Here is a 19,506-nt window from a genome sequence, read left to right on the forward strand (position 1 = left end):
TAATATAAAAGTCCACGTTAAAATCTTTGAAACCTAATTTGCCAAGTGCGGAGGGCCGTGCCCGGGAGCTGCCACGGAGGAAAGTGCCGGCGCAGCCCGGGAGCGGCGGCGATGCTGCTGGAGCAGTTTTGGCCGAGGGCATCCGTGCTCCCCCCCTGTGCCTCGGCCCCCCCAGGCCTCACCCTGCTCCATCCCATGCGGGGGGGGAATGGGGGCTAAGGGGTTGCTTTATTTTGTTTCGTTTTCTTTTAAATCTCCTCGGAATGAAAGTCCCGTCACAATTTGGCTTCTCACTCCTACGAGAGCAGAGTGGCGCTATAAAAATGCACTTAACACACATCCTCTGCTAGTAGTATTTTTTTTTTCTTTTTTTTCTTTTTTTCCTTTTAAAAAAAAAAAAAAAAAAAAGGTTAACAAAACCTTTGCTTCCAAAGCTGGGAGACTCAATGCCACTTGATTGCATCTCTGGAGAGGCGTAAAAAAATTATTCGCATAAGAGACGAGGAAAATCACCATGATCCTGCTCTGGGCATCGTCATTGTTCCAAGGTCACCACTTCCACTGCCTGCCCGTCCATGGTGACGGTGCTGTCCGCTATCCTCGTGGCAACGGGTGCCATCGCCACCTGAACGGGGCCGTTGCCTTGGGCCAGGCTGGTCACCACGGTCTGGTACATGCTGACGGGGATCTGGACGAGACCTGAGGAGACAATTAAAAAAGAAAAAAAAAAAAAAAAGCAAGCATAGGAGTGGGGTTGGGAAGGAAGGAGCAGAGCGAGACCAGCACAAGGGACGAGGCTGGTGTGGGCACATGCTGTGGCATCGTCCCCAGGGGTTTGGGGGCTGCATTCGTGCTGCTCCGGAGATGATCCTTTGGATCATCGGAGTACTCCCACCTGGAGTACTGCATCCAGCTCTGGAGTCCTCGGTACAGGAAAGACGTGGACCTGCTGGAGCAGGTCCAGAGGAGGCTGCAAAAATGGTGAGAGGGCTGGAGCACCTCTCCTATGAAGACAGGCTGAGAGAGTTGGGGTTGTTCAGCCTGGAGAAGAGAAGGCTCCGGGGAGACCTGATTGCGGCCTTTCCATACTTAAAGCGGGCTTATAAGAAAGATGGGGACAGACTTTTTAGCAGGGCCTGTAGCGATAGGACAAGGGGGAATGGTTTTAAACTAAAAGAGGGGAGATTCAGACTAGATATAAGGAAGACATTTTTTACGATGAGGGTGGTGAAACACTGGCACAGGTTGCCCAGAGAGGTGGGAGATGCCCCATCCCTGGAAACATTCAAGGTCAGGCTGGACGGGGCTCTGAGCAACCTGATCGAGTTGAAGATGTCCCTGCTGATGGCAGGGGGGTTGGACTCGATGACCTTTAAAGGTCCCTTCCAACCATTCTGTGTTTCTATGATTCTATGCACGGAAAGCCGGCAATGGGGGAAGACACCTGCTTCCCACCCGGCAGCGTCCGTGCTGGCGTAATTATTTGCGGCTTGGTGGCCTCGCTGTGCCGGACTCACCCACCACGGTGCCACGTGGGATGGGAGCAGGGACGGGATGGGGTAGGGTTGGGTGGCAGCATGGCGAGCTCAGCCTGCACCACGGGGCTGTCTGGCCACAGGGAGAGAGAATAAGGTTAAGGAGGAAAGAAATAAGAAATTTTTGGAGGAGGAACCCGAAGCAGATGCTGGGATGGCACAGCAGGTACCTGTACAGCCAGCCCTGCCAGGCCGTGTTTTGCTGGAGGCAGGGATTGCTCCCATGTGTTCCTCCCACAGCCGTGAGCACACCAGCACACAGCCCAGCAGCAGTCACCCACAGACGAGGAATACGCTTCTGAAACGTGTTTTTCCACTTGATTTGCCCAGAATTGGGAACCCTCGGGCTGAGGAAGGGATAAATTTGGCTTCTCTTCCCTGCGACTCTTCCATCCCCTCTAACTCTATACGCCACTCAAACACCTTCCCACTTCCGCGGCACATGAGGAGGATCCCATCGCTGTGCAGACCACAGACCACCCGTCCTGCCCATGAGCCCCGGTACAGCCACCGGCCTCTCTCAAACACGATTCACCTCCTCCAGCTCACTCTCCATCCCAGCCGGGTCCTTCTGCCTTCACACCGAGATGGGTAAAGCGCAGCATGGGACCAGCGAGCCCTGGCCAAGCCATACTGGCTCCAGGCACTGCGTATAGGCACTCACACGTGTATATATATGACATAGAACAGAGATAAAGGAAAGCAAACCAAGTTTCTCAGCCCTTCCCCAATCACGGATGGGTCCAGCAAAGTAGGAAACATCTTTTTCCCAAGGGTGGCTGAGCTACAGAAAGGGATCAGGTGCCCCCGAGCTGAAGCTGGAGCTGGCAAAGCTTTGGGCACGTTTTTGGCCGCGGAGGAAAGCACCGCTGTGCCAAATGCGGTGAGTCCCGGTTAGCTAGGTAACACCAACCAAGGTGACAACAAAACAACGAGGCCCCTGAGGATATTGTGATGTGAATGATGAAAAGAGGTGGAAAAAATAGCAAGGAGCACTGGTACTGCTTCGTACAGCTGGGCAGGGGAAGGGGAATAGCAAATCCTGCAGACTGGAAAGATAAACTTCATCTTTCTACTCCGATATTATCTGCCTGTACCCACCACTGCCTTTGGCTTGGCAAAGCGTGATTTAGACAAGCGAGCCTGTAAAGCTACCTTGTACGTGACACTTCTGGAACTATCCACACCTCTGTTAGGGAAAAAAAAAGCTTTTAGAGGTCAACAAATCCTTCCAGCCAGCAGCACAGGATGGCCAGCCCCTGAAACAGCACTCAGATGGTTTAAGACAGCAGGTTCCTGACCTAGGCTTTCCCAAAAAAGCAGTACAATCTCTTTTGATTCAGGTTTCTGTGGCAGAGAGCAGACCTCTGTCCCGCCAAGGGCACTCGTTTAATAACACGAGGCGGCAGAGCACGGCTCGGTGTCCTCAGATAACTTACTGTACAGACAGGAAAGCTTACGAGTTAATCGTGCTGACCAGGTGGGTGACCCCGGCAGAGCACAGCGTGCTTTCCAGCCCTTCAACATCCCTCCTCTCAGGATCTCAAAGCGCTCTGCGGGTAGGAAAGTTTCGTGATCACCCAGCCAAAGGGCTGCCCCACGCCAGAAGGGTTACGTCCACTTTCGTCCAGTTCACAGCCCAACCGAGAAATTGCTTTCCTGATGTGATGGTTCAACACTGACTGCTACGAATGGTGTGGAAGCAGGAGAAGGTACAAAGCTCCCAGGGTGCCTTCTAATAGACGAGAGTTTTAGGCAACAAAACACCAAAACGAGAGCTCACGCTCAGCCCTCTCAAAGAAAATCTCCTATCTGACCCTTCAGGGAAACGTAGCACATCCCAGTTTAAGCAGGTGCTGGCACAGACCTGGAGACCTGGCCTGGGATGCACCTAAAATCCCCGCTCCAGACCAACAACCCAACTAAGCCCTTTGGGTTACTTGGGTTGCTAACCTGAAGGAGACTGCTGGAGCTCACAAATGACATGGCCATGGCCAACCCAAAGACCAGAGTCGCCACTACCCTCAGGGACCACAGAGCATGCAATGTTAAAAGCCTGATCCCTCCATGCTGTTCAAACGCGCGTGTTGGCCAGGGTAGGGCTGCTGCCAAAGAGAGGTGCTATCAAAAGACGGTGAGACGTGAAGACCCAACCGGGGTCTTCTTTGGAAAGGATGAGTTCATGTCACCCAAGGTTTGGCCAAGGCTGGCCACATCTTGGAGCGCAGGGAAGTCTCTGTGAGAGACGGCGACACGCAGATCCCTTTCTGCATGGGATTAAACTAAATCGCCTCAGCATCTGACGTAGCGGCCTTCCTGCCAGGGGTGGTAACAAACCAAAGGAGGAGAGGGCTGGAAAGTCTGCTGTGCATTAAAGCAGAGATGATCGCCCTTGGGAGAGAGACGATTAAACTACTGAGATACTGTAATCAGGTCTAGGATTGGCCCTCCGCTGCATCTGCTCAGACCTGCACCCTGATTAGCCCTAATCTAGCTGGCATATGTTAATCTAAAGCATGGATTTCAGACCCTTTCAATTGTATTAAAAACAGGAAATCCATTAGACAAAAAAACCTGCAACTTCTCGAGTCTTTGAAAAATACATATCTGCAAAGAAAGTGGAGCCATGCCGGGGTGCTCTGCAAGGAACGGGGCACGCAGGAAGAGCTCCGGCTGAGTCAGGGAAGAGGGATCCCATCGGATCCCGCACGCAGCTCAGACCGGCTCCTGCCTGGGGAGGGACGACAGCAGAGGTGATGAATCACGCACCGAGCGGTGCAGACCACGGCTGCGGGCTCCCAGCAAGCGGGAAGATGCAGCCAGGCTGCGCGTTTTGCTTCCCCTTTGTGAAGCCACCCAAAAAGCCCCTCTGGAAGGAGTGGTGGGTGAGACACAAAGCCCAGGCACCTCCATCCCCCTATGCATCACCCGTTCCTGGCCACCAACTTCACCTACCTGCCAGCATCTCCCGTCCTCGGCAGGGATGAGGAGCCAGCTCCAGCCGGCTGGGAGCAAGGACATCTACACAGGGAGCTGGGGCAGAGCCAGCACCGAGGTCCTGCCCTCTCACTTACCTGCAGCATGCCAGGGAAAGACTTTTTTTGGTGTAGGATCAGCTGGCTTTGCTAGGAAGGAAGCGATGGCATGGCCAGCATCGCCTGACAGCCATGGAGGAGAATGGGTCAGGACACGAGGGTGGCCAAGGGGGAAGGAGAGCCATGGCAGGCCTTAAGGGTTGAGATGGCCACCTTGAATCAAAGGATTAGAGTCGATCGACTCTGAGACGGCTGCGGCTGTACTCTAATGCCGGGTCAGACAATATTGGCAGCTGCATTTTAACTGGGGGACTGTGATGGGCCGTAGGAGATAATGAAACTCCTGCAGTTTCAGCAGAGATGAGGTTACAGCTTACAGAAGAAGGGTGAGGGTTAGGCTCCACCTGTGAGCAAAGAGCCACAGGATTCAGAGGTGAAAAGTCATGCGACGGCTGACAGAGACATCTTACCTGGCCCAGAGGGCAGATCAGCAGCAGCATAAGAACAACCGTTTTGATCCTAAATTGCAGGTGACTGCATTAAACCACCACAAAGGGCTTTGGGGGAGAAGGTCGGGCAGGTGGGATGATTCAGTGCCCTGGGAATTGGTGTTGAGGTTCAGCAGCGCCCTGGACACCCAGGACAGTTGATGCTCAGGGGACGAGGGTCATCAGTGCCAGTTTCTGCCTTGCTTTAACACCTCTTCACCCTTGAGATCAAAGCGAGTGCAGCACGAGGAAGAGATACTACCATTCTCCAGCTGTCAGGCTCATTCCCAGTCCTTCAGGATCGGGAGTACTGTCCTACTCGGGGACACAAGACGTGCTGTTTTTTTCCTGCTGTCTTAGGTTGAGTCCATTCCCCAAGGTGCATCCTTATCTCCTGTTCAGTGTCCGGTAGTTCCAAGTGGCTCAGGCCATCTGCTAAGGTGCTCAAAGCACACAGAGAGCTAAACTAGCCAAGCAGATCCACTCTTCAATGCCTCAATTCCACGAACTGGTTATTTCCTGACCATAGAGGAGGTGAGGTCTACACTAGCCTGGCTGTCGATACAGCCCATCGCTGTGTTGTTTGACCACACTGGGAGACAGGTGCTGAGGACTCATCTGTCACCATCCCACGTGGCTCCACATCCAAATGCCAAGAGACCGAATAAAGCTTATTTAGCGGCTATCTCATTCCAGGTATGAAGCAAGCATACCAGATGTGGATGGAAGATGGGGTGGAATGGCAATGCAGATCCTACCACCACGAAGGTCCCATCAGTGAGGAAACGATAACAGCCCAAGGCAACCTTGGACAAAGCTCTGTCTGGACTGTAAGCATCAAGTTGTGATCCGGCAGCAGATGGTACGAAGAGCCTTGCTGCCGTATGTCCTGCAAGTGTTTGGTATGCTCTCATTACGGCAGCAGTGTGAGTTTTCAGCTGGACAGTCAGGTTCTGCAAGCCTTGAAACGCACCCTGGAGTAGAAAGGTCTTCACTGATACCAAAACAAGAGTTGTCTTAACAACCTGTATGGACAATATGGACATTCAGTGTAACACTTCTGAAAGCTTAATCCTCACGTTAAATGCCCAAAGACACGCAGAATGGCTGGGAGAAACTGAACAGTGTGTAATCTCGAGGGACCTCTCAGCTGCCAGTCACTCATTGAGTGAGAGATGTCTTCTTCCCAGCTAAGATGGGCACCTCCGTGAATGTCTTGGCATGGCCCTCTACTCCATGGAAATGCTGAATGGCAGGATCTCATATGTAATGTTTTCTGCATGGAGCTCAAACAGGAACACAAGAGCAAAGTCCTGGAGGGTCAGGAGATAGGAACCAGCCTCGTTCTTGACCAGGCAACAGCAACCACCGTCATCACATTGAACATCAACTCAAGAAAGGAAACAGCCTCCTCTTCTTTCAAAAAGTGCAAATTCTCTTCTTTGGTAGCATCACCTACAACAGAGAGCTGATCTCCTGCCAAAGCAAACTCCTGTGGGAACAGCCTCTGGAAAGGGAGGGTTGTGAGCAAGCAAAAGGCAAATGGAGAAGCATTACCATTTGGCTCCTGCACCAGTGAGCCAGGAGTCTCAAGCAATGCTCAGTCCTGCTCTGCAGTACCGAGCCAGCCTAACCCCAGCAAGAGCGGGAAGGGGAGATGGTGCAAACCTTTTCAACACACCCTCAGGTGTGTTGAAAGGTGAAGGAAGAATTTGAGAGAGGTGCTGTTAACAGAGGTGAGTTTATGGTTGTAAAAGCTGTGCAGCCACAAGAAACACTGCTCTGAGTGCTGAGCATGGAGAAGTGAGGGGCACAGGTCTGGAGTCATGAAGTAGCACAGAAGTATTGCTCTTGGGAATTCTTTTATGGGGCAAAATAGAAAATGCACAATGACTTCAGCAATCACCTTGGAGCCCTTGACAGAGCATAGGACATCATCTGGTTTTTAGTTAGGCAACATAATCTTATAAAAAACCAGGACCTCGACTGAGACCTGCATTTCCCCTTCCAAAAGAAGTCCAAAGCCCGTTTCAAATCATCAGAAGCCATGAGCCACAGTCAGCCGCAGCCGGTGCTGCTCTTGGGGATCCACTGGAACCAGAAGCACACTCGGCACCAAGGAGAGAAAGCATATCCGATGCAATGGATGCCAAAGTTGATACATCTTTCTCTGTTCTCTTGGACACCAAAGGGGTTAAGTGATGAAAGTTGTCCGGTTTATCATTTGCTTTGAACATCTGCAAGCACTGCAGAGTCAGGAGACCACTGTGAGCAGCCTTACAAGTGTCTCAGACCCCTGCTAGAGCTCTGAAGCCCTTACAGCGCTCACACCAACAATGGAGAAGGCTAAAAAGAGTGAAATTTTCCATTGGACTTTCTTGGCCGTTGACCTCCAACTCATTCAGAGGACTTTGCTTGCTTCAGTCTTCTCAGCTAGCACTGAGGGGAAACTAGTACAAACTTTGCTTAGCACGATCCTACCACAGCATTTTGCAGTAGATATTCCTGCAACTTCTTTCTCCCCTCCTCCGGAGGCACAGGGCTGAGCAGTCCAACCAAAATTCCTGTGCTCAGGAATGCACTACAGGGCCCTAGCACACAGGTCAGCAGATACCATCTCATTGCTACATTTCGTTCAGAGTCAAAGGCGACTTTTGAAGACACGATGGAAGAATTCTCGTAGACAATTCAAAATGACCAGTGTGCAGATTTTAATGCACAAAAATCAAGCAGGGAAATGCATCGCTAGAGGACATCTGAACATCGAAACGTTTGCCCTTGGGGGGCAGCACAATGAAAGGGCGCTGGGCATGCTTTGATCTATATACCTAGGACAGGCTGTAAATACATCAAGACTGATGCAGACAAGTAGGGAATAACCTGACTCCCTTTTCCACAGTGGGACAGAATAAGAGATGAACTTGAACTGCAGCATGGAAACCTGCAGTAGATATTAGAGGGGGGAAAAAAACCAGACAACAGCTAAACATAAGGTTAGTGAAGCTCTGGAGCAAAGTCTCCATCACTGGAGGTCTTTTAGAGCCAGCTAAGACTGACGCTGACTCAGGCAAGGGGCTGGTGTAAGCGATCACTTGAATTCCTTTCAGCCTGGTATGTGAACAAGATTTTACAGGCTCCATTTTATGTAAAGAAGCTTTGGTCCACTGATGGTAGAGTCACCAATAAGCAAATCCGAGACGGCACTAGGACATACTGGAAAAATCACTTGGCACTAGAGGTATTTCTTGACAGTGAACTTGGTTCGTAGTCAACCACAGGATATACCTCATTCTCCCAGCCATGTATAATTTCTTTTAGCAACATGGCAAAACAGGAGGGACTCTGTTACGCTTCACTGCTACCGGTTTTAAAAAGGACAGTCATACAAACAGGATATTGAGCAGCTCTGTCCAGCTGTTTGCAGTCACATGTGTGTCCTGGCAACATGGCACATATCATTGCCTACAAAAAAGGTAGCACAACCACCAGTACTTAAATAACTGCAGAGCAACTGTGTCCTTCAACTGAATCCTGGAGCAAAGACCTTTCCTATCCTCACCAAGACAGATAACTGCAGTGCTGGAGACTACCCGGTGTGTTACTGCTAACACAGAAGAGCACTGTTCAGCATGCACATTAAAAGTTCCCACAACAGATGTTTCTTAAATCCACATTGCTTTGCACGGGAACCTGGCTTGCCAAGATTTCCAGAAATTATCATCTTGACCACCTCCCTTCTGGGGGATTGACTCGAGAGGCCTTCAAGAGGGGGGAAGGACAGGCAATGGGCATGAGCACTTATTTTCAGAAAAACAAAACAGGTCTCTAACAAGTTCACATCACACCAGCTAAAATGAGTGCTCTCAAAGTCACGTTACCCTGAAAAATCCTCTGACCGTAGAGAAGAAACATCCGCAAACTAAATGTCTCCCTCAAGATACAAGGTGTTGACATGACACCATGGATGGGATTTCACCCAAAGTCAACTGCAGAAATCAAGCATTTCAGGAATCCTACCACACTCAATGGTGACAAAGGAAGCAGAAGACATCTCTTAACACAGGCACCTACTTTAAGATAAGACAAACTGTCTTCCAAAAGCACGCCCCTCTCTCCCCCCGCAACTACTGCTAGAGCATCAATGACTAACTCAAATTAGATGTCTCTTAGGACAAGATGATAATTGGAAGGATTTTCACCATCAGAAATGGCTTACTGTCAAATCACAAAAAGCCCATGCAGTGATTTAAGCTCTGAGAGCTTTCTAGGCACACAACAGTCACAGCTCTTCCCTATACATCCTCTGTGCCATTCATTTCAAAACACAAAGATTGTTCCACCAAATGATAATATGAAAAAAACTGCAGTCCTTATTCTGCTTGCTGACCGCAAGCATACCTCAAGATCATCCATCATTTGTCTTTTCAAGAGCCACTGGTCAAAATCACAACAAAGAGAAACGTAACAAGGCACCTGAAGTTTTGATAGCAAAGTTGAGTCATGGCAGTTCGCAGATGGAGCACTAAACCGAGTGTTACAATGTAGTAGGTTACATCAGAGCCTTGACTTTTCCTTAGAACAGAAGATAAGCACAGGAGACAAAATAAGATGCAACGTTTCCATCAACAACTGTGTGGGATGTAGGAAGGACAGCCCTGGAGCCACTATTTCCTTCCCTGCATCCACCCCATCTTCATGATCACATCTCAGTCTCTCAGACTGTCCCTGGGTGTCACCTACCTGCTTAATATTGTCAGTGACTTGTTCTTTCCTTAGCCTTGGCTCCTCTTGTTCTGTTTCAATGAGCTTTCCTTCTCTGCTCGTTCAGAGCAACGGGAGCTGCTGTCTCAGTGACCCATAAAGCCTGGTTGATCTGGGACCTCCAGCCCTACACCACCAGAGAGGCATGGGCCAGGATGCAACACCATGCTCATATGGCTCATTCTTCCTCCCACTCATTTAGCTTCAGCAACGACTGCTAGGTGCTTGGTATTTTGCTTCAAGGTATTGTTTTAAAACCCAAGTTTGGATGTTTGTTTTTTATTTAGCCCCATGTTTCGATCGGAGACCAACCTTCCTGCTCTAGCTGCGAGAGGACAGCTCATTGCACTAGCATCTTTGATACATTTCTATGTTCCTCCTCTCTACAAGGAGGGAAGGGTCACAGCTTAGCCAAGATCTGAAACACCTTTGGCTTAATCTCCCTTATTTCTCGGTCTTTTATCTTTGCCTCTATGGCAGAGGAAGGCAATCCATCCTCTCAAAGGGACCACTCAGTTACTTGTGGCTCCTTTCAGCAAACCACTGCAGGGCAGGTGTGTCTGCACCTCCCACTTTGTTGGATATACAATCCAAGAGAATACACAAGCCCAGTCTTCATCCCAGAGAGACGACCTAGAGGACACCACTCTCCCTTGTCAAATGACCAACAAGATCCCTGAAGGTGATTCCAAAGCTTTTGGGGGTTTTGAGTTTTTGGGGTTTGTTTTGGAGGGTTTTTTTTTTTGGAGTTCTTTTTAAGTTGCAGTACTTTGAGACAAAACCACTGAGGCTGGGATTCCTGATTCACAGGAGTCTCTGTTGCTGGAGGGGACAGCCCAACCTATCAAGTGACATATTAGACAAGGGCTCAGCTATGGTCATGGAATTATCTCCTCTGAAGCCCCAGCATTTCCAAGGAAAGAGGAAGACCCCAGTGAGCCAACCTGACACCCAGACTCTTCCCTGGCACAGCAAAGACCCATAGTCTTCAAGTAGTGGTGACAAACGTCTCCTTCATCGATGACACTTCACAACTGCCATGCACCTCTGTCTTTGCAGCCCTTTCCTGCCATACCAGAAGTCTTCCATCTGCAATCATCTGCAGCGAGGATAGTAACATAAGGAAAAACTTGCAATTATTTTTAACATTGGAAATGATTGATCTGAAACCCCAGGTCTTCTGTTTCATCCTCATTTTGATGTAGCTGAAAACTCCCATGAAAAGGGTGCTTGGGAAAGAAGGCAAAGCAGCAGTCTGGTATCCTGACGGTGGATTAGCTTCACGCCTTCAGCCCTTGTGTCTTACATAAGGTTACCTGTCCCTCCCTCTCCCCTTCATGGGGTACTGAGGGTGAATTTAGAGCTTGATAACAGGACCTGGACATCAGCTGAGGCAGAATAAAGCTGTGTCTGTTCAAGCTCAGTTCTTACCTAGACCTCACACGCTAGTGCTGCGTCCCCAGGGTAAGTCACTCTAAACCCAAGCCAACGTGGTGTGTAGGAGAGGCGACAAACATGCGAGGAGTGTATGTGTCTACCTGTGAAAAGGAAGCTTTTTTACCAGACTCCACAGATGAAAGCTTAGCGAATAACCCTTCTAAGCTTCCTTGATCGGCTGGCTTTGCTGTGGAGTGAAGGGCACGCCTGATAAGATTAGCAGTCTATCATGGTCAATCATGTATATAGGAAACATAGTTAAAAATAGAGAAAGTACAGCAACCCCTAATGTCTGCTCCAGTCGGGATTCGCTTTTCTTACGATCTGTTTTCTGTTAATAAAAAAGACGAAGCACACAGGTGTTATCAGTGCCAAGCTTCTCCGAAAGTACAGACAGGAAACACCTGAGAATAAATTAGAGTCTGCTCCTCTTACAAGAAATCAGATATTAAACTGACGATTGGACAGACGGGCAATATAGCACCTTAAGGTTTCTGTACAATCACCTAATAGGGATCCCTATTATATTTTGCCATAAATACTTCACTGACTTGCCTGCTATGCTATTAACATCCATAGGGGCTCTTCCAGAGGAAGAATTGCCTATCGAGGCTGATTCTTATCCTACCTTTAGAAACAGCCTTTAGGGTCCTGTATTTTCTATACGGTTTTATTAAAGGCTACTGTGAGAATAAAGGCAGGGTACCATCTAAAATGGACAAAATGTTATATAACTTGAATGACAAAAGTCCATTTTAGCATAAAGTCATTTGGATTGAATTATGTATTTTTTTTAAGCACTGAAATATCGCATATTCTAATGAAGCAGATAATTATTTGGCAGAGTTTCTGCAGGAACAATACTCTGGGCATCCTTGCAAATCATAAATAGCGTGCAAAGGGAATACAGTTGCATATCAAAAGACAGGTGTGTCCACAGTCAAGAAGCTGGTGGACTTCAGCCGGCAGAAGCGTCAGCGGTCACACACACACACAAGCTCTTGTATCTACCCTCCTGTGCTGTGTGACACACGGGACAGCCTACGTCTTTACTTAAGTTTCTGCTACAACATTCAGCCTATAGTTTCTTAAAGCTGATGTGTGCTGAAAGTGTATTTGTGGGGTTTCCTCTCCTTTGCATTGCTGCTTTAACTCTGCAACATGTCCATGACCTTTAAAAAGCCAAATTTTACAAGTCCAAAAATCACAACATCCCCACAACCCCATCCATCACCACAGTACTGCTGCTTGAGCGTTATTAAAATACAGGCTCTGAGCCCAGCTCTGTCCTGCTCCTCACTAATTCTTTACTTAAGCAACAATTACGAGAGAGCTCGGCTTGCGTAAGGCTAACAGGATTGGGCTGTAAGATATTAGCACACCCCAGAGGCATGCGCATCTCTGCCCCGCAGCCCAAATGGTGTCCAGGCACAGAGCAGCGGCTGAGACAGCCATTACAAGATGCCTGGACGTAAATATATATCTGACATCTGGTATCTTCCCCTTGAAAGTGTGAAAGGAGGAGGAAAAAAAAAAAAAAAAAACAAACAGACAGACACATATAGCCCCTTTAACCCCAAGAAACACCACATAGTCAGGAACCTAAAGGAACAAGTGGCAATACCGACAACAGCCAAATCCCATTATTCCAAACTACCACCACAAAAATCCACTCACCTGATGAACTCTCTGCTAGGCTCCACTTGCAACCTGAATAGTCTGCTGCTAGGAAGCCTGACAATAAAATGCAAGTGTAAAAGGCTGAACAAAGGCCAAACACTATAGTTGGGGAGGGGGGGCATTAAGTGGGGTAATTAATGTATTCATAGGAAATACATCCTTTTGCTTACTAGGTGAATTAAAAAAATTCAATGTCCACATATGAGTAACACCCCAATATTAGGCACAGTAACTTAAATATCTCTACCTCTAAAGAGAACATTATGTGCATAAGTGGGAGGTAGAGGAAGTGGGAGGCAAGTATAAGATACTTCCAGATATTTGTACTGTATTTTACAAATATTTAGATGAAAGGCTTAATTGGACCAGAGAGGCCTGATGGGAAATGGCTGCACAGAAGTGAGAGTAGTAAAATCCATCTTGGAGAAGCTAAGGCCACCTCCAATAAAGCTCTCCACTACTCCCCGAGCAGAGGGATGAGAAATGAATGAGAAGCAGAAATGGCTGCCAAAGTGGCATTGCTATGTATCCCAAGAGCACGAGGCTAGAAAGTTCATGAAATCCAGGCACTCCGCCTCATTGGTCTCTGAAAGGAGCTCAATGTGTTTTTAAGGCTACGACAGACTCAGATCTCAATGAGTTTCACAAGTTCGTACGCTGCGCGATAGATCACATGTGAACACGGACATTAGCATATACTACAGAGCATTTAGCACATGGAGATATAAAGCAGCTATTGTTCTGGCAGTAAGGTAATATGTAACCAGATAGCCTCTGGCTTCATCTAAAAAACATTTTCCCAGCATTTCGCTAACTTGTTCAGCGGGAGCCTCTCTGCTACAACAGAGTGCACATTCATGGCCAACGAACGGGTCCGAAGTGATGGGTTCTCTCCCCCAGTGCCCCACTCCTGGCCCCTGCACCTCTTCGCTGGGGGAAACCGTGCTCTTAAGCCAAGAGAGGTGACATGAACTCACAGCCAAGCAAGGTGCACAACTTTTGGAGGAGGACGATGGCTTGGAAAGGCATTCAAAGCTTTACCTTGCAGATACGGAAAGCTGCAAGTCTGGTGTCTCTGCTGGAGCCTTACCTTCCGCTAGTTCCCACACTAGCTACAAGGAGGTAAGCACTCTTCTTTTTCCCTCGGGGAAAAAAGGGCTAGACACAGGACCTTCAGGGTCCTTTTTTTCTCTTCTTCAAAGCATACCCTTCAAATCTAGCTATAAAAGCATCCCTGCTACAAACCAGCACACACCCTTGTTGCCGCAGTGCAAAGCTGTTGCTTTGGTGTCTGCACCCTGTCTTCTTTATAGGACAAGGGACCCATTTGGCACAGATCCCCCCCCTTTCCCCCGCGTAGGACCTGGCCCATCCTCAGCAAGGTAAGCAATAAATCACGGCAAATACACGACTGAGACGTGGAACGCATCGTGTAAAGAGCAAGTTTTTACAGTCCACATTCCTCCTTTTTTTCGTACACCACCGTGTTCCACTGCCCAGGCTGCGCGGCAGGTGGGATGGGTTCCTACCTCTCTCTCCCGAGAGTACTTATTCTTGGTATGCTACTGCCTCTGGCAGATTCCTCCCTTTTAAACTCTGCACATCTGTTGATAAAAAAAAAAAAAGAAAGCTTGGACTCTGGCCTGGTGACTGAAGGCACAGAACATTTGTGCATCCGGGCAGAGCCGAGCCACGCAGGCTGGGTGGGAGGAAGCCTCTTTGCACGCCAAGAGAAGGCAACAATGGGTGCAGGGAGAGAAATGACCGTTCGCTTTGCAGTAAGCGGGGGTCTTCCAGGCGTTTGGTCCCTGTGGGTCTCACCCCGGGTGCGCAGGGGCCCACAAAGGGGAGACTCGTGGCCCACGGACCCGTGTGGACAAAAACCACAAGAAGAATCAAGCAGCCACTTGTGTAACAGCCTGTCCTGTCGCTTCCCGGGGCAGGACAGAACAGGTCAGAAACCGCTTCCTGAGAGCGAAAGGAGCTGCGGTGGCTGGAGAATCCCTTCTGCTTTGCATCTATTGTGGATGATTCAGACCGGAGTCCTGCTCGCTGGCTGTGGAAACCACTGCTCTGGCTCAGACTGCAGGTCCATCCGGACCAGAAGCGAGAAAGCACATCTCTGACAGCAGCAAACAAGCAGAAAAGGCTAAAACCCGGCCAAGTCCAAGTCTTGTTAATTTGCCGCGGGACTTCAAACCTCTTAACACTTAACTCCTATTTGGAAGTGCGACTCGGACACTTTTTTGCAAAGAAAACGTACCAGGAACCTCTGAGAAGATTTGGCCGAGAACATCGTAACGCGACTGCGGGTTAGAGCAACAGGAAACAACCATGGGCCAAATTCACTGATGGTGTACAATTGAACACAAACACCCCCAGCTGCTGATCCCTGTGACTTCAAAGGAGTTGAACATACTATATTTATGCCAGCAATAAAACTCAGCTTCCATTAGCTATATGTTCACCATTTAAATGCAGTGGTCCTGTCGTGCACACACCAATTAAGAGTCTCCTAATGCTTGGGAGTACAAAGCTTTGGCTTTTTTTTTTTTTTTTTTTTGATGGGAAGGGGTGGAAGGGAAGAGATCAGCCGGCTCAGGGGAATAGCAGAGAGCCTTTCACTGCGAGGTCTCGCGTTCAAATCTGTCACAGGCCAGCGGCAACAGATGGCCACTTCTGAAGGCTGTTCTGTAGCTTACATGAAATGAGGGATTGTCTCAGGCCACTGGTGGACAACTTATTGAAGCCACAAACACACTGCTGGTGGTTTGTGGCAGAGACAGTAGAGAAACCAAGGGATTACAGGGGTACGAAGCAACTGCTGCCTACCTGATCAAAGGCACCTCCTTCCTGGAGGGAACTGAGGCAAATTGCTGGCAGCTTATGGCTACCGCTGCCCGTGCGGTGCAGGAACCTCTGGCTGCACGAGCCTGGATCTCGGTCTGAGACTGCCTGCTTTAGCTGTCATCGGCTCCTTCGACTCGTCAGCACCAGTCCCCATTCACTGAATTTCCCTTCGGACATGCTTGAGGTTTTGAAGATTAAAATTATGGGGGAAAACAGAGATAAGGAAGTTCAGGGATCTGTGGCAACAAGGAGGCAAAGCCATAGGGAGGGAAAGTTTGCTACGATCTGTAAGCTGGGTATGAGAATAATAAATAATACCGTGATTAATTTTAAACCAATTCCAAGCTAGTGCTCCCTCAGTCTTTCCCTTCTCAGAGTCTGTGTCTTCTCCAGGGCACACTTTAGCTTTCTGTGGGCAGATGGCAAAAAATCCACCAGTGACTGAGTGTCCCTGGAGCAGAAGGGGGTCCACGCGAGCCATCAGAAAGCGTTACTCAGAGAGGAATTTGTACACATCAGGGAATAAATTAAGCCAAAGGATATGGGGGGTGGGAGGAACAAGTCAAATTCAGGCTTAGAAATGCCACCTCTGGTTTTGGAAAAGATTCAGAGGAAACCACTTCAAGAGAAATTGCTTTTTTTTCTCCTCGGAATCTGTTTCGCATCTTCACGTCGACTCACAGAAGCACGTGTGTGCTCCTGACCTGGCGAGCATGCTTTGCAGCGGTGGCTGGTGTGGCTTCAAACATACCAACCTGCTGATGGATTCATGCAGCCAAAGAGACAGCAGCCTCCCACAACAAGCAGAAGCCACCGTCCTGCTCTCGTGCGCTGGCCTGCCAGGGTCTGCAGCGCAGGGAAAATAGGGCGATTCCCCTGCAATCTTCCTGCACAGCTGTTTACTAGCTGCGGATTACCGCTGTCACATGAGCTGCTTTACGGCAAAGTCAAGCTGTCTTCATGAGCTGAGAAGGTCACTGGGAGACAGGGGCCTCCAGGGACAAACACACCGCCCTCTACTGCGACTGTGATTTACTTCCCAGAGGGACACCAGGCAGCAAGAAAAGCATTCCCGACTGGTCAGAGGGCGATGAAAAATGGTTTTACCTTCAAGCCCTCTGCCCAGCTATCGTTAGGACTCACCCAGTGAAAGGGGAGAGGAGGGATATCCCCGGAGGTTAGTCTCACACTTTCCATTTACCAGGCTGCAATCAAGGTGCTAGAAGGCTGGAACAGTCCTTACAGTGACGAATTTACCTTCTCTTCCTTGCGTGCCCACAGGCAAGGGCATCCCACCAACCTTTCGGACAAGGCCATCCAAGTGTCACCAGCCAAGGGATGCCAAGGTGGAGTTGCATCTCCCCAGGCTCTCGTGCAACCTGCTGATGCCTCAAAGCATAAATGAATGAATCCTACAGCAAGAAACGTCGTCCTCTTCAAATCCAAAATCTAACCGCTGAACGTCAGGGCCAATGAAGAGAAAAGTGTTTCACTTGGAAAAACAAAAGTCTGAAAGTCCAGCGCGGCCACTCGGGAAAATGAATTAAAACCTGCCATCTTCATCATTCTGCCATAGGCAGGTCTGGTGGACAGTGAAAACATTTCTGCAAGCGAGATCGCTCACAGGCTCAGTGGTTGCAGGACAGGGCTCTTTACTATGCCCCAGAGGCACAAGACAGATGGGGTTGTGCTTTTAGGCTTTAAAATCAGTCCCTGTTACGGAGATCCAATGAAGAGGATAAATACAGCCACACAATGATCCTCTAGACATGCTCAGAAAAAAAGCAACAGAGGAACTCGAGAGGTCAGACCCTGCTAAGAAAGGAGCTGAGGCCGTTTTCAAAGAGGGGCAGAGCACTTTTTAAGGCAAAGAAAACAAACGGCCCCTTGAGCAGTTTGGAGATGCGTACTCCGCATCGTGCGCCTGGGAAGTGGGAACGCACAGTCCGAAGAGGAGCACGGTGTGGAGGAGGCTGCACTGAGAACGGAAAGCCCAAGTAGCTCCGCAGGGAGGAAACTTTGGTCTAATACAGAAGACTATGAGCTTTGTAAATGGAGAGAGATGCAAACCGTGCCTCGATGCACTGAAGAGCTCTACTTGGGGAAGCCCTAGCTTGTAGCTTAGCTTACAGGGTATTTCTCCTTCTAGTGGGGTGCCCGGCAGGGCGGAGAGTTCACAAAACCCATCTCATTTCATAAGATGCCTCACACAGTAACAACAGCTTGCTGGGATTTCAGCCAGCTTCCCATTTGGATCAGATTGCACCCTACGCCCACTGACAGCCATTAAGAGCCTGGAGCTCACAAACTGCCCTCGGGTCAGACGAGCCTCCCATCCATTCAAAGCCCAGCAACATTTTCCACAGCTCACCAGTGTACAGCAGGAGAGGGTGGCCTGATCCAGCCCAGCTCATAGCCACAAGGGTACCTGCTAGGGAAGGCAAGAACTGTGCCCTGCTGTCATGAAACAGCAGATTGCAGCCCAGTTCTGCTGTGACGTGGGGGTGCAGGGGGATTAGAAAGCCCCTCTCCATCTGCCCTGATGCAGTGTAATCACAGGCTGCTCTTTCAATTCCCCAAGCCCTTGAATGGTGTAAGGTGCAAAAGTGGCACGGCACAGGTAGAAAAACAGCAACGACATCCCCAGTTTTGTCTGTGGTCGCAGCACTCACCCATCACTACATCGATGGGGACAAGGGGACGCTATTTCTCTAAGCAGGAGGCCAGCCACCTCACAAGCTAAAATCTGCACTGAAAGACACTGCAGCTGCTCCACAGCAGGGACCATTGCCCATCCTTTCCCCCAGGCAGCGAGGGGTCAGTTGGGATCAGCTGCAGAAGAAACGATGCCCTACAACTCAAGACGCAAGTCTTGCTCCGCTCTGGGAAGCGGCTCACCATGCCAGCGTGCAAGGAGGGTGAGCTGGGACCTCTCATTTGGGATTGCCTGGAGGAGCAGGAGAATGAGCAGTGATTGTGCCAGCAGGATGAAGTTGTCCTTCATTGTCTCCCGTCTGCTGTTAAGCTGGAAGGTCTTCCAGCGATGGGCTACAATACCCAACATCTCACAGGGCTCAAAAAGCTGAGGGGGGGCTGCCATATGCTCAGCATTTGTTTGAATAAGTTATCACAAGCAGAATCCATCACACATGAACTTCATCCGGGAAGCAGTGAGAAAGGAGCAGCAAAGCAGGGGCTGGTTTGGATCTTGGCTTAATCTACCATCCACCCAGTTCAACACTTATGGGTTTGAATGCTCAGATCCACAGTCAAGCTTTTGCCATCATGTCAGAAGATGCGTCCAGCAGAAACAGCAAAAAGCTGCCTTCCCCAGCCTGATGTTGCCTGTGGTCCTTTCATGAGTACCACCACCCTATTCGCAAAGGTGGCAGGAGCCCCATGAAGAAGCTCTGCTGCTACAGCTCTGCCGCTACAGCTCTGCCAACCAAGCCTCTGATCTGGGTTAGGTTAGACATGGAGGACGAGGCCTGGAAAAACGATTCACCGGCATCTGCGACGGGTGAGGAGAGCGATGCAGAACTAGGCAGCTTCACAGAGCTGGTTTTCTGACTCCACCTGTGCCCTTTTCTTTAGGCCAAGAGCTAGAAATGAAACAGCACCACTCTGAAGATGTGCAGCTTGTCAGGAGAGCACCTTCCTACCCCAACCTGGGGCCAAAGCACCGATCCCCAGAGGGTGGCACTAACAAGATCTGCTTGC

General features: G+C 49.4%; 1 protein-coding gene across 2 annotated transcripts in view; it reads right to left on the minus strand.

Annotated features, from left to right (window-relative positions):
• Positions 1-430: 430 nt before the first annotated feature.
• Positions 431-19,506, minus strand: part of NRF1 (nuclear respiratory factor 1) — a 71,963-nt gene continuing 52,887 nt past the window's right edge. The window contains exons 11-12 of one of the 2 annotated variants that reach the window (XM_050899846.1): positions 12,934-12,990; positions 431-699 (exon numbers count right to left, since the gene is read on the minus strand). In XM_050899846.1, coding sequence (XP_050755803.1) covers positions 536-699; positions 12,934-12,990 — 221 coding nt within the window. In that variant the 3' untranslated portion in view covers positions 431-535. The remainder of the gene's footprint in view (positions 700-12,933; positions 12,991-19,506) is intronic. The other variant, XM_050899855.1, reaches the window with a different exon arrangement.

This window comes from Gymnogyps californianus, chromosome 1 (genome assembly GCF_018139145.2).
Source record: "Gymnogyps californianus isolate 813 chromosome 1, ASM1813914v2, whole genome shotgun sequence".
Lineage (NCBI taxonomy): Eukaryota > Metazoa > Chordata > Aves > Accipitriformes > Cathartidae > Gymnogyps > Gymnogyps californianus.